Here is a 15,079-nt window from a genome sequence, read left to right as displayed (position 1 = left end):
GTGCTTGTGATTGCAAAAGAAGAACTGTGATGTTAAGAGCCACTAAAGAAGCTCTCATCCTAAAATAAGAACTTTGGCCTATCTGTTGTTCGGTGTCAGAATGAGGAAATTACTAATAATGCTCCCTGTCTCCTACACACACACAAACACTCCCAGTGAAATGGTGTCACATGATAAAAATAGGAGCTGTATAATCCAATGTAATGGGACCAATAACTGTTCCCAATCCAGTGAAATAGCTATTATTCTATGGAAACTTTCTGTGAAGGACATATGCATTTTCAGAATTTCTGTGGTCAACTCTTGTGATTTTACTGCAAGTCTTGTGATATTTGCTGCTTTTCTTAAAGTCTTGGTTCCTGGAGCCAGGTGAGTCTGTGAGTATCTCAGTTTTTTCTTAATGAAAGTTTATAGCCCTAATTATTGTAGAGAAATGTGACCCGAGTGCACCCTAAAGGCTTTAAAACCAGAAAGTAAATAATGCTCCCCCTCCAAAATTTATCTAAAAAAATCATAAGATTATTTTTAAGTCAGTCTCATGACTTTGAAGCCTGACTCACGGTTTTTGAATGGTTGGGGTTAGCAAAACTGTTTACTGTGCTGGTAAGATGGTTCAAGGTCTGATGAAACTAAGCTGCCATGCAAGAACCCTGGATTCAGGCGCCACCTTAAGCCCCATTTGTTCAGCTGGAAGCATAACATTCAGAGGCTCATTACCAGGGGACTTGCCTAACAGGTGATTAAGAAATGTTTATTCAATCTCAAGGCTTCTTGTCCTCTGCGCTCCAGGCAGCAAGTATTCACAATTTCTGCATATGGAGGGATGAGAGGGACTCTATTGAGGTAAAAATATGGCCCTGAGTGGATTGAAGCTTCTTGAACCATGCTTAGTCTGGCCCTGGTCGATGAGTTTCTGCCTTGAGAGTTTAGAACTCTCTTGACATACGCTTTGGTTGGAAATGAGCAGCTGAGCTGAAGCCTGCAATGGGATGCCTGCCTTTCCCATCACAAAGAGAGAGAGATTAAATCCTGATTCCTCCCACCCTTTTTGTATGTATAGTCTGGCACAGAGAGGTAACCTGCAGTGTTAACAGATGGCTTTTTAAAAACAAACAATGAGAGAGACAAGGTGGGTGAGGTAATATCTTTTATTGGACCAACTTCTGTTGGTGAGAGAGACAAGCTATGGAGCTACACAGAGCATTGTGTAGGTTGAAGACTTATACCTTCCACAAACAGAAGTTGGTCCAATAAAAGATATTTCCTCACCCATCTTGTCTCGCTAATATCTTAGGACCAACACGGCAACAACAGTGCAAGCAAACAAACAAACAGTGGTACTCTACTAGCCCTGACTGATGTTCAAATCCTGTACAACCAACTATCCTGCTATAATGAATGATGCTCAGTTCTAGATTCTCCATCCAGGTATTTTTGTTTCCATGGAAAGAAACAAACTCATGCCTTGTTTAACTGTTACATGAAATTTAAATAAATAAATAAAATGCCATTGACAGTTGTCTTACAGCGATGTGAGTCACACTACCTTTGTCTACACTAAGCTGTTAGCAGTAGTGGGTAACTTTGCTAGGAGTAGCCAGGCTGCTGCGACTTTACCTCTTAAATATTGTGGGCTCTGCCACTCATCCTCCTCTTGTTTTCTGTCACTCGACAAACTCTCAGCACAGCCAGGCAATCTGAACATTCCCCAGTGACAGAAGGGCTTTCCATCCGAAGGCTGTTAATATTTTCCTACTGGACAAACCTTAACTTAATTTCTGAACACCCGGTCTATTTTATTTCATTTTTTAGTGTGATTTTGAAAGGCCCATCCCCTGGGTCACATTTTTCAGAAGGTGACCACAAGATCCAATACACTGTGTATGACAGAGCAGAAAACAAAGGCACTTGCAAATTTCTTGTTAAAGTCAGAGGTAAGAACAGTGTCAAATTGTGTAAACAAAACCAGTTAATACTTATGTAAGGATCCAAGTGACAGCCAGTCTTTCTGTATTTGTGTGTGTGTGTGTGTGTGTGAGAGAGAGAGAGAGAGAACTTTTCCCACTGGAAGAATATTCTGTCTCATACAATTTGAAAATGCCTGAATCAACTGAGGGAAGTTAGGGAGCCAGTGAACTGAGCTCTGGGGACGGATCTAGGGGTCAGATGAGCAGTGGGGGTCTAGGAGACAGATAGGAGCTCTACTGACCAGCCCCTGCCCTCCAGCTCTGCTTCTCAAATCTGTGCCTCCTCCTCTGCCCATGCTTCCCCTGCCCACTTCCTCCCATTATCTAGGCCTTCCCAGGTCCATGCCTCCCCTAATATCTAGTTGTTGTTGACCAACAGGTGAGTCAGATCTGTACAGGGCTGCCATCTGACAAACTCTAGGACATTTGTCAGGGAGAGCAGCTGCTTCTGTCACGGAGTTGAAAGCTGTGGGTCTCTGACAACCTGGGCTTCAACTGCCCTTCCCCTCCACAATCCCATGTTACTAATATATAAACTAGCATGTATGCATAAACGATCCAGGAATCAATAGCTAGATTCATATTTAAAAAAAGAAATAAGTGCTGGGTTCTCTTTGAAAGCTAATAATAAGCAGCGAGCCAGAATGTCACCTTAATATTAGTACAATATGATTTCATTAGTAGCACTGCTCCGGAGACGGGGAATTAGTTGATGTTCTCTCTTTTTTGTATTTAAAGTTAGGCGCTGTGGTAAACTGAATGCCCCAGAAAATGGCTACATCAAATGTACAGGTGATGGAGATAACTATGGTGTCACCTGTGAGTTTTCCTGCATTGGTGGATATGAGCTGCAGGGAAGCCCAGCCAGAGTGTGCCAGTACAATTTAGGCTGGTCAGGAACGGAGCCAACCTGTACACGTACGTGAGTACTTTCTTACCACCTGAAAGGTCAGCGAACGGGATTGCTTGTACTTATTGCACAAAGAATTTGCCTATGTCACTGCACACAGGTGCATGATTTATGTGTATGGCACAGATGCTGTCCATTGTTCAAAGGCTGGCCCTGGGTGTGTACAGAATCAACCTGGATACTTCTGCTAACGAATATACAACTGTAGCATTTTTCACAAGTCTCTTGGTAATGCTTTGGAGCATATTGTGTATTGGAGAGGACAGAGAGAAGCCAACAAGCTCTGTGGTTAATTACCTGAAAGCTTCTTATTCCCCTCGCATCAGTTCTATCACATCTTTTTGTAAGTTTGACTCTCTCTTCTTTTTCTTCCACCGGTATCAGTGTGAACAGATTTTCTTACTCTGGCTTTTGAGTTTTCTTTCTTTCTCCTCTAGTTCTCATTCCACAGTGCTCTTTAGATACCAGTTCTTTGCCGATAAAATTGATTATCCAGGCTCATTGGATTACTGAATGCCCTACATTCTACTACTGACACTGGGCCCAGGCAGATTTTACAAACTGGATCCCACGTGGCATCTGGAATAGGTGGTGATTTTTACTGGATTGAGAGTGGGAGGGTAAAGCCACATTTTTTTTTTATCCATTAGAAATAACAAGTGCAATATTTTACCTTTCCTCTTCCCACACATCATTTGCCTCCTTTTGCAACGTTATCCTTGGATGAGGATAGTGTCTTACAATTATATAGTACCTTTAATCTCAAAGCTCTTTACAGGCTTTGCATTCTGGAGTCGTTACAGACAGCACTAAAGTAGAACATTGCAGCAACTGTTTAACTGCACCCAACATTTCACAACAGTTTTTTAAAAAGGGAATGGAAAACAAACTGATGACCAGTTGAAACCACATTAACTACAGAGGGTGAAATTTAAAAAATCACCTAAGTGACTTAGGCACATAACTTAGACACCAGAGTTACTCATGCACGAGTGAAAATTTCATCCAAAATCATGAAATCTGACAGCTTTAAAAAGCATTCTACATAATGCTTTGCTGGCTTAGGGGCAAAATTTCTCCATTACTGCTTCAGGGAATAGAATGAATAATAGATTCCTAAAGACTCTTTCAAATAAGTTCTGTTTAAGCTATAGAAACGTGCCCAGCATTGTGCAGTCCTCAGTATTAACTTGTGTTTTAAAAACTCAGGGAGGAGTATCTTCACATAATTCTCCAAATTAGATCACGTTCTCCAATGTTTTGTCCAGGCCAAATGCTGGATCCCTCAAGCAATCAGGATTCCACCATTTTCCAAACAAAACTATTCTACAATCTGAGAGATCTTGCCATCAGGAAAAAATATTTCTACTGCTCAACCTAAATTTTTTCCGTCCATGATGTGGTGCCTCTGTATACAACTCAAAACTGCACTGGTTATTTTTGCTATCATATCACTTTGCAAATGCAGATCTAGTCTGCTGTTCCTTATCTCCCCTCACCCTGTGTGAACATGACTCTTTCCTGGTTTCTATTCTTATTGTAGGTCTGTGTTTCATGTCTTTTTTATCTAGATGTATTGCCTTACATTTTCCCCAGCTGAATCTTATCTTATTTTCTGTCCATAATTCTAATCTCTCTAGATGCCATTACACTGGTTCATGCTAGCACAGTTTAGTGGCATCTCTAACGTTAATTAATGTGCTACTTGCATGTCCTCATCCAGATTGTTACTGCGGAAGCTGTTAAATATGATAGAATCCTGTGCCAACTCCTGCAGCCATCCCCTGCTGAGGGTCACTAAAAATCTTTAACCGCCAATTAGCTACCTTGTTGTCTATAATTACCCTTATTTATGGTCCTTCGGACAGTTTTCAGGTCACGACAGTGCTCATTAGCCAAGCTGATTGGCTCTAATTTGGCACATATATTCTCTGACTGTTTCAAATGCTCAATACTAAAAGCTAAAGTTTATTACACCTACCACTTTTCCACTTATTTTCTTATTCTGAAACAACCCCCTTCCCTCACCAATGTTGTTCATCTTGCAAGACTCCCCCTGCCCCCCAATAACTCCATGCTGCTTGTCTTTCATGGTCCATTTACTCTCTCGATGTTTAGAAAGTATTTTCTCTTAGCCTTGGCTCCATTATTGTACTCACGATAGAAGCTGGACCTCAGGTGCAGAGATTGTCAGGTTCACTCTTCCTTACCTACGGTTTCTTTTGTGTGGGGAGGGAGCACTATATGCTAGTTCTGTTTACTGAGGAACCTGATCTTCTTCGTTGCAGTAAAAGTTAAACAAGCTTTCACAGCTTTGGGTGGCACTAAAACTGTGTCTACACTTGGAGACATACTTGTGCTAGCTCTCATCCAGCTAGCAAGCTAAAAATAGTCATGTAGCCATGCAGCGGTGAGCAGCAGCATGGGCTAGCAGTGCGGAGTACAGACCCACGGGGTCCAGGTGGGTTTGTAGTCGGGGGCAGCTAGCCCTGCTCACTGCTGCCCGGGCTGCGATTTTGAGAGCACTCGCTCGATGAGAGCAAGTACGAGTACATCTGTTCGAGCTGCAAATCACACCCCCAGCTCCAAGCTTAGATAAAGCCTTAGAGAGAGAGGGGGACTGCTTGAAATCCTGGCCCCACTGCAGCCTATGGCAAAACTCCCATTGATTTCAGTGGGACCAGGTTTGCACCTTTTGACTTTGGCCCTTTAACATCCATACCCAGCCCCTGCATACCTCTCAGGGCATGCCTGTCCAGCTGAATAGTTGTGCCTGCTGAAGTCTGAAAAGGGTCTGTTTCTGGGAGCTCCACGGCTTTTGTTTTTTAATTCCAGCTATGAATATTAATGTTGCTGTGAGAACTGCAGCGGCCCTCTTGGATCAGTTTTATGAGAAACGGAGACTACTAATTGTATCAACTCCTACTGCAGCCAATTTTTTCTACAGGTTGCAATTGGGAATGCTGCAGGTAAGACATGGTCATTTTTTCCATTTTTTCTTTTTAAACTCGAGAGCCAGATCCTCAATTGGTGTAAATCAGTCAGTCTTCATTGACTTGCCCTCTCCCTGCAATGGAGCTATGCCCATTTACAGCACTGAGCATTTGGCCCAAGAGCTGCTAGTTTTGTAGTAAACGTGTTTGCAAGGCTCTGAAATATCATCAGTGTCAACATTGCTCCAAAGTGGACCGCTCTAATTCACTTTACTCATGGGTATAGTAGAGTTCAGTGGGGTAAATGAACCAAACACTGGCCTTCACGTGGCTCTAGTTTGACCCTATTCTATCTTCCCAAGAGAAATTAATGTTGTGCTCATAACCAGCTAATACCAGCATCACCATCCAGTTCTTAGCAAACTCCTGAAGGACTTTAAAGAAACCTCCAGTCGTTCTTGTTGGTAAGCTGTTCATCCATGTCAAGCTTGTGTTGGCTGTCTGCAAAAGTAACTAATACACCAGTAACCAAAGGAGCACAGAATCCAAATTAATCATCAGCCAAAGAATTGTTTTCTCGCTAGTCCTGAATGTAGCCTCAACGTGGTCCTGTTTCTAGGACTTGCAGAAAACGCTCCAAATTATTTAGTATAAACTCCAATAGTATTTTTTCTCAAGGTAAACTAAGACCAGTCTTTATAGAAGAGACACATCTTTGTGGTGTTTGCTCCAAAAACATGGAATGACGACAACAGTCTTAGTTATTCCCATTGAAATTAATGGGACTCAGGTGCCTAAGTACCTTTGTGAATCCCACCCTCAGGGCTTATCAGTTTATCTAACTGTAAACTTTACTCAGACTGTTGTCAGAGTTAGTGGCATGCAATAGGGGTGCACAAGTGCCCAGAAGAGAGAGAGATTGTTTGCCAGCCCAGGTGGGAATGGAGCCTTGATTGGTGGCCGTGAGGACTGTAAATTTACTGCCTGCCACCACTGGAACAAAATTCAGCAGTGATAATTATGTGTCAGTTGCAAATCTGGACTCCTGAACTTACTCTGATTTCCCCCCATATATTCCAGAAGCCAGTTGCGTAATGTAAAAAAAAAATTTTTTTAAATGGTGTTTCAGCATTTTATTTTTAAAACATGAGTGGCTTGACCAATTAATACAACCAAATTCTCAATTCCTAGGTGACTTTTTGACCAGGTTAAATTTAAGTGTTGCAATCCTTTCCCCCCCTCTGCTCTCCATGATCCTCAGACAATTTGGCATAAGAGAGCACTTTTCTATAGCGGGCTCACATTTCACATTCTTTGTTTGGGTGCCAGATTAAAGTGCTGGCACAATTTTTAATAGACTGGCATCTTTTCAATTCATTACCAAGACATCTAAATTGTACTTGGGTGGTCTCCCCCCCCCCAATAATCAGCTAAAAATCCATTAATGTAGCAGAACTGCCGCCTTCATGACTCCAGAAAACATTCTCAAGTTCCCACTGCTGACGTCTAAATTAAAATAAGAAAGCATTTAGAGAGAGCAAAGATTTGGAGCTCTGTGTAGAACATCACCTTATTGTGCATTTAATGTAAACAACTGTTATAATTAAATCCAATCATGATATGTATTCCTGGTTTTTCTCTTGACCCCTTTAGCCAGAGCAATGTGGTTTAGACCTCCGACATGTTACAGTGATCGAATTGGTTGGTGTCTTTCCAGCACAGATAGGAAGAATAGGAGTGAAGTTGCTGCCTCCAGCACTTGCTTTGCAACTCAGGTAAAATGAAAAATCTCACCATCATTCAGTTACACCTCAGCAGCTGTGGGTGTAATGTAGTCTTTTTTGTTTTTTGGATCCTTTTTATAATAGAACCTTGTTTATCCCAATATAACATTGGCAGTGAAATGTATTATGTGTATTGTTAGATCCTCTTCACACAAAGTGACTTATTTCCAAGAATGAATTTTATATAGACAGGGTGGTACTGAATGATATCGGGGAGGGGAGCAGGGGGTTGCTATCTGTTTTGTAAACGATTTGCAGCACAGCTAAGCCTCAGAGTTTGTTTGGTCCTGATTGTGCTCCAGCTACTACACAGTCACTGTAAGCTGGTCTTTGCTCTCTGTAAAAGGAATGTCGACAATTTTGCACAGATGAACTAGCACTTCAAAATGTTTCCTATTGAAACACGCTGTGAGCATTTGACTCTCACAATGTTCTCAGTTTTGTTGCCACTTGTGATAACTAGGTGGTTTGAGCAGCCAGGAAGACTCTTCCCACCTCACTTTCTCCTGCTAGTGGATTCCTCACAGAAGCAGTCATGGCACTAGTGTGCCTCTAGTCCTTTTCAACTGCAACAGCCTAGAATGTACAGAGCAAGCAGTGTGTATGTCTGTGCTGCACCTGGCCCAGCGATGGAGGCCTGTGAGTGCTACTTCCTAGTCTACGTAATAGACGTGTTTGGTTTCCCCTTGATTTCACAAATTACGTCGGGAGGATTGCACTCAAGCAGCAGTCACAGTCTGCCCCTCTCTCCCCCTCCCACCCCTCTGCTTCTCTTTCAGGCAGTGACATATGTCCCAAAGGGAAAACGGAACACCATTGTGGGGCTGCGCAGAGCCGCTCACTCGAGGCCACCCCCCCATCTCACCTCCCCATCTCACCTCCCTGCGCAGGGCTGGCCTGAGCCGCTTCCCTTAGCCCTGCCCCGTCCCTGCGCTGCTGCCTGAGCCCGTCCTCCCCCCGCATGGGGCTGGCAGTGCCGCTCACCCCCTCGCACGTTCCTCTGCACCCTACTTTTTTGACCAAAGCAGCCACTTGTCCCGTTTGCTCTTGCCGACTGATCAAGTTGGTTAGAGCAAACGGGACAAGTGTCCACTTCTGCCAAAAAAGTTGGGACAGCGGGACAGGGCTTAAACAAGGGCCTGTCCTGGGCCAAACGAGCTGTCTGGTCACCCTAGGCACTTGGGGTCTTTATCTGCTGCCAGCCCACCCCAGCCGAACCAGCCCTGCTATCTGTGTAGTGCTACTGAACACTGCAGCCAGGCTAGAAGTGGTTTCCCTTTGAAGTCCCCCTTTTAGGACTGCTACAGGCAGGGCCGCTTCAGAAGGGAAACCACCATGGCCTTGCCCAGCCTGCTTGTGGCAGTCAGCAGTCACACAGGCGCCTAGGCTGCTTTAATGGCACTAAGGCTGGACTGGGAGTGGGTTAGGCTTTCTCCCTTGCAGTAAGGGGGACTCGAAGTGCTGGGGGGGGAGGGGAGGGGGGAGTGCCAGAGCCAGCTGTGGGGGAGAGAGGCAAAGGGGCAGGTGTAAATGATTTCTTCCACACACGGACATAGGGGGCTTTTCTGTCATGCCAAATTAGGACTGATCCCTTTGAAGTCCACTGGCAAACCTCTTAGGGAGCAGATGCTTAAGGTACCGCTGTACAGTCCTTTCAGCAGCATGCAGAGTACATACACTACACTTCCCCCCAGCCCAGGTGTAAGTAGCAGTGGAGCTGGCGAGGCACTGCTTAGGCAAGTAAAGATGCCCCTGAGCCCTGTGGATACGTACCTGGCTTGTACCCCACCTGGCTCTCAGACCCAGCATAAAATGAAAGATTGCAGCTGCCTTGACTGTCCTTTAATGTAGTGGCACAGCCTGCAGCACCTGCAAGTCCCTGCAAGTGCCACCTGGCCTCCTGCTCTGAGAGGAAGAATATGGTGCTGGGCCTGCTAGGAGCTGTAGTCTCTGCAGGCCTCACCTCCCAGTGAAGCACAACTGTGGGCTGCATTTTGGAACTCTGGCTCCTGTAGCTTGGCCACCCCGGCCTTCCATCTCCTCCAACTCTTTCCTGCTTTTCACAACAGTGTTAGACGTTCACGGGGCCTTATGGGAATAAGGCTGTTCAAAAACCGATTTCCGAATTTTTCAGGTTGTTGCTGCGCATCCCCCATTATAACTTCAGTGTGGTGGTGATGGACAAGCACGGCATGGACAAAGAGCGTTACTCTTTCCCACCTACACCGGCGCAGCTCTTTGCGCTCATTGACACCTTCCCCTTGAGAAAAGAAGAGATGAAATTGCAAGCAGAAACTGGCCAGTCATGTACCTGATTCAGAATCATGGCGTTTCCTCTGGTAGTGAATTGTATGATCATCCCTAATCTCCCCCGGGGTGCTACACCACGCATGGCTTTTTAAAATCACTGATGTACAGATTTTGTGTGTGTATTTTTAAGTCTATTTTATTGTGTAGCTTCTCTGCATAGGACAGATGCATGATGCTTTTTTGAACTTTCAGCCATCTTTAGAGAAATTTGTACTTCGTACTACTCCCCTCTGGAAACCCTTGTACAGCTGTTAAGGAACCTAGTTCATGGCTCCAGAAATTATTTTGGACGTTTCATGCAGTGAAGTTTCTTTCTTACTGTTTATAAATCTTTTATTAATAAAATATTGTTTTGCAAACTCAGATAGTTTTGTTTAAAGGTCCTTGTGTGTATAAAAGCTGATCTCAAAACTAGGGGTCAGCCCAAACCAAAAACCCAGATCCAAATTCTTCTGGACAGTGCAATGTTGAAAATTTTGATCCAAACTTTGAAGCGTGGGTTTTCAATGCAGAATCCCTCAACATCACTAGTTATTCTCTGCTCCAGTTGTACAAAGCAGCTCTGAAGTGTAGTGTGCTTCATGCAATCTTTAGCTCACTTTCCGGAGTTTAATACAATTACAGTCATAAATGGTAGTTGACAGACAGATGACTAGGCAATGCTGAACAGTTGTCTTTTCCACAGAGTTGAAATTAAATGGAAAGCGATGGAAGGCTGTTGCAGATGGCAGGAGCTGCAGAAGAGAAAAGGAGGCTCCTGTACTGGCTGTCATCTGATTGTTTGGGGAGACACATGAGGGGTTGAGAGAGAGCAGTAAGAAATCCGGGAAAGTAGAACTCCAGCTGGAGGGTTTGTAAATCAAGGGCAATTTTAACTGGATCTTGAAATGAACAGGAAAGGCACTGGATTTGGGAGAAAGGGAGGGTGACGTGTTTGCACTTCATGGTGTATGAGTGAATGGAAAAATGTGTTCTCTCCGATAGACTTTGTTCATGTCCAATGAGCCTGTTAGAAGAGTCCTCTCATTCCTTCAGCTTGGAGCCAGACCAAGCCTTTGATGTGATGACGGGGATGCCAGACCGCCCACACTGCAAAACCTCACACAGAAGTGATCATTGCCAGAGCTGTGAAACCACTAAACTACAAATTATCAATTTAGGAATTAAACCATTCAGGAGTTTTATTTTTTCAGCACTATTACTCCTTCCTTAGGAGGGCTGGGAGTGTTAGACAAAGTTAATATAAGGTTTCTGCTTTTTAATAGGTGTCCCACAAGCCTGATAGTAGGATGCAAAGAATATCATTCCCATGGAGGCCAAGTGAGTAAAGCAGGAAAGTATATATACACAAGTTAGCTGAGGTACATCAGGAATACTCGTGCATTCCCTATAGTCCCAATGACGCAACTGATGATGCCTGAATGTCCATTTTATAATATCTTAACCTACAGCCTGAGGGCTAATTGCCACTTCCCAGTCTTGCATGCTAACAGAATGTGCTGTAATCTCTGGTGCTGGAGTAGATCCTCTTGTTTTATAAGCTTCTGTTAGGCCTGGTCTACACTACGACTTTAATTCGGATTTAGCTGCGTTAATCCGAATTAACCCTTCACCCGTCCACACTACAGAGCCAGTTAATTCGAATTAAAGGGCACTTAAAATCGATTTCTGTACTCCACCTCGACGAGCGGAGTAGAGCCTAAATCGATTTTGTTAATTCGAATTAGGGTTAGTGTGGCCGCACACCACCGAATTACTGTGTTTAAATTAATGGGGTAGTGTGGCCGCACACCACCGAATTAATGTGGTTAAAAACCGAATTAAGGTGCTTAGTGTGGCCGCGCACAATCGAATTTATACAACCTGTTTCCCAAATTCGAATTATCTAAATTCGGATTAATCCTGTAGTGTAGACATACCCTTATATGTGCTGAGATTCGGATTTGCCTTTCCACTAGGCTTCTGCAGCTGAGAGAACAAAAAGGGCAGTAGCATGTCTGTACCTAGCCTGTACAGGTAAATGTGTAACAGTTATCCGACATCTACGACGTGCCATTATCTTCTTTTTCTGCTTCAGCTCACAAAAGGAGAGCACCCAGCTTTCCAGGGCTCTTTGAATTACACGCTGCTGCAACTCCCTTTTGAAGTAAATACAGATGCTATTCATACAACCACTTAGTCAGGCTCTGAGGTTACGGCAATCCAAAACGTGACATCACTAGGCTCTAAAGGAAAATTGATTGAAGTGGTTGAAAATGTAGGTGCGCTCCTGATTGAAGCACATAAGTGTAGTTCTACATGGGCCATCTATGGCCCTCTTCTGCCTGATGAAAGCAGCTGCTCTTTCGCCCCGGATCACATAGAGATAAGGGACAATTGTTACTTGTTTGACATTTTGTACTGTGCTTGCTAATGCAAATGTGTGGGGGAGTTGGGTGCCTATTGTGCTCACCTTTGGCATCCGCTCCAGCCCCCACGTTCCGGGACCTCTGGTCTGCTGTTAGATAGCTCGTCTCTGCATTGACTGGAAATGCTGCCAGAAGGCAATGGTTTGGTCTATATCTTGAATTGCAGCCTCTCTGGAGAGAGCTTGGATTTGAAGGCCAGAAAGGGGTGTGTGGTCTCAACTTCACCACACCAAGGCTCTGAAGACTCCAGAAAGGTTAGTAGACTGAGGGGAAGGTCCTGAGCCTAGATGTGAAGACAGTTATTAGCAAGTGAGCAGAATTCCCTGTGCTGCTTTCCCCTTAGGAATAGGCACTTACACGTCCTTGAGATGTAGAAGGCAGAAATCCCAGGGAACAATTTGTGTAAATATAATAGAAACTGAGATCCGTTCCAGTACCCACACATTAAGTTGATCTACGCAGAAATAACATTGTGCAATGGTTCCGAGCATTAGAGAAACCGGTCTGACTCTAAATACCCATTTTGGTAGGCAAGATAGTTCACAAGCACCAGGAACAGAAAATTCCTCCCTCCAGAAACAGCATAGACTTGTATCTTTGCTCTGATACTTGCACATCTGTAGGAAATTTAGTAGGTTTGGCAGAAAAAGACATCTGCTACAATGAAAACTCTCTTTTAAAACATGGATGTGTGGTAGAGGATAGGGATGGTTTCCAGAAGCAGGACCCACGGAGATTTCCCGCCTTTTACTGAGGTTGGTTGGTTGTTTCATACAACAAACTCTGGAGCATAACCAGGGCTTCTACATCAACAGTACACTAAATGAGAAACTTATTCCTGTTCTGAACAGTAGCATAATAAAACAAAACCGAACATTTTAAACCAGGAAGACAGTTTACTTTGTCTGTAATCAGGGCCGGCTCCAGGCACCAGCTTCTCAAGCAGGTGCTTGGGGCGGCCGTTCCGGACAGGGGCGGCAGTTCCAGGTATTCGGCGGCAATTCGGCGGACGGTCCCTCACTCCGCCTGGGAGTGAAGGACCTCCTGCCGAATTGCCGCCGCAGATCGCGATCGCGTCTTTTTTTAGATCGCGGCTTTTTTTTTTGTTTTTGTTTTTTTTTGTTTTTGGCTGCTTGGGGCGGCCAAAACCCTGGAGCCGGCCCTGTCTGTCATAAACTAACGCCAAAAATCACAGCTATAATTGGTTGCGTTAGACAGCAATTTTTCTTAAGCTCAGAGCAATTTGTGGCATAATTTCCCCACACATGGTGGGAATCTAACTAGCTCTTTTTTAGGAAGAGAAGCCCCACACAGACACTTAGTACTTGAAATCTGAAGGGGAAAATGCAATGTGTGTTTCCTTATTGTTGAAGTCTGCTCCTCCCTCCATGAGGCCGGAAGGTTTTATATTTTGGATAATTTAAAACACAAATAACTTGTTGCTCTGATGTTGGACAACTCGCTAATAAAATCAGTTTGCAGATTTATTATAGCTCAGTACTTAGGCCTGGTCTACACTAGGAGTTTATGTCAAATTTAGCACCGTTACATCGAATTAACTCTGCACCCGTCCACACCACGAAGCTATTTAGTTCGACATAGAGGTCTCTTAAATTCGACTTCTGTACTCCTCCCCAACGAGGGGAGTAGCGCTAAATTAGACATGGCCATGTCGAATTAGGCTAGGTGTGGATGGAAATCGACGGTAATAGCTCCGGGAGCTATCCCACAGTGCACCACTCTGTTGACGCTCTGGACAGCAGTCCGAGCTCGGATGCTCTGACCAGCCACACAGGAAAAGCCCCGGGAAAATTTGAATTCCTTTTCCTGTCTGGGCAGTTTGAATCTCATTTCCTGTTTGGACATCGTGGCGAGCTCAGCAGCACTGGCAACGATGCAGAGCTCTCCAGCAGAAATGGCCATGCAATCTCAGAATAGAAAGAAGGCCCCAGCATGGACTGATCGGGAAGTCTTGGATCTGATCGCTGTGTGGGGCGATGAGTCCGTGCTTTCCGAGCTGCGATCGAAAAGACGGAATGCAAAGATCTACGAGAAGATCTCTAAAGCCATGGCAGAGAGAGGATACAGCTGGGATGCAACGCAGTGCCGCGTGAAAATCAAGGAGTTGAGACAAGGCTACCAGAAGACCAAAGAGGCAAACGGACGCTCCGGATCCCAGCCCCAGACATCCCATTTCTACGAGGCACTGCATTCCATCCTAGGTGCGGCCGCCACCACTACCCCACCACTGACCGTGGACTCTGAGGATGGGATATTGTCGATGGCCGCTTCCTCGGACATGTTAGCGGACGGGGAAGATGAGGAAGGAGATGAGGAGGACGAGGCAGTCGACAGCGTTTACAACGCTGATTTCCCCGACAGCCAGGATCTCTTCATCACCCTTACAGAGATCCCCTACCAACCGTCCCCAGGCGTTAACCCGGACACAGAATCAGGGGAAGGATCAGTCAGTAAGTGTTTTAAACATGTAAACATTTATTTTTAACAGAACAGGAATATTAACAATATTAACAATGGGTTTTGCATGATTACTTTGCCCTAGGCGCTTAACGTTTCAGTCCTTGGCAGTGCAACTACTGAAAAAAAATCTAACAATGTCCGGTTTAGCATGATTGTTCTGCCTGAGCCGGTCTATATGTCCGGGGATAGAGCTGAAATCCTCCAGGGACATCTCCACGAAGCTCTGCTGGAGGTAATTGGAAAGCCTTTGCATCAGGTTCCTGGGGAGAGCGGCCTTATTGGGTCC

At 44.6% G+C, this 15,079-nt stretch overlaps 1 protein-coding gene across 1 annotated transcript in view; it reads left to right on the top strand.

Moving 5' to 3' along the window:
* Positions 1-10,153, top strand: part of SRPX (sushi repeat containing protein X-linked) — a 25,776-nt gene extending 15,623 nt beyond the window's left edge. Inside the window, exons 4-8 of the mRNA XM_026650264.2 lie at positions 1,627-1,934; positions 2,706-2,885; positions 5,713-5,846; positions 7,464-7,585; positions 9,729-10,153. Coding sequence (XP_026506049.1) covers positions 1,627-1,934; positions 2,706-2,885; positions 5,713-5,846; positions 7,464-7,585; positions 9,729-9,909 — 925 coding nt within the window. The 3' untranslated portion in view covers positions 9,910-10,153. The remainder of the gene's footprint in view (positions 1-1,626; positions 1,935-2,705; positions 2,886-5,712; positions 5,847-7,463; positions 7,586-9,728) is intronic.
* The last annotated feature ends 4,926 nt before the right edge of the window (positions 10,154-15,079 follow it).

Source organism: Terrapene carolina, unplaced genomic scaffold (assembly GCF_002925995.2).
Source record: "Terrapene carolina triunguis isolate 2854851 unplaced genomic scaffold, T_m_triunguis-2.0 Scaffold24, whole genome shotgun sequence".
Taxonomy (NCBI): Eukaryota; Metazoa; Chordata; order Testudines; family Emydidae; genus Terrapene; species Terrapene triunguis.
Note: the sequence above shows the minus strand (reverse complement) of the source record. Positions and strands in the feature narration are given on the sequence as shown.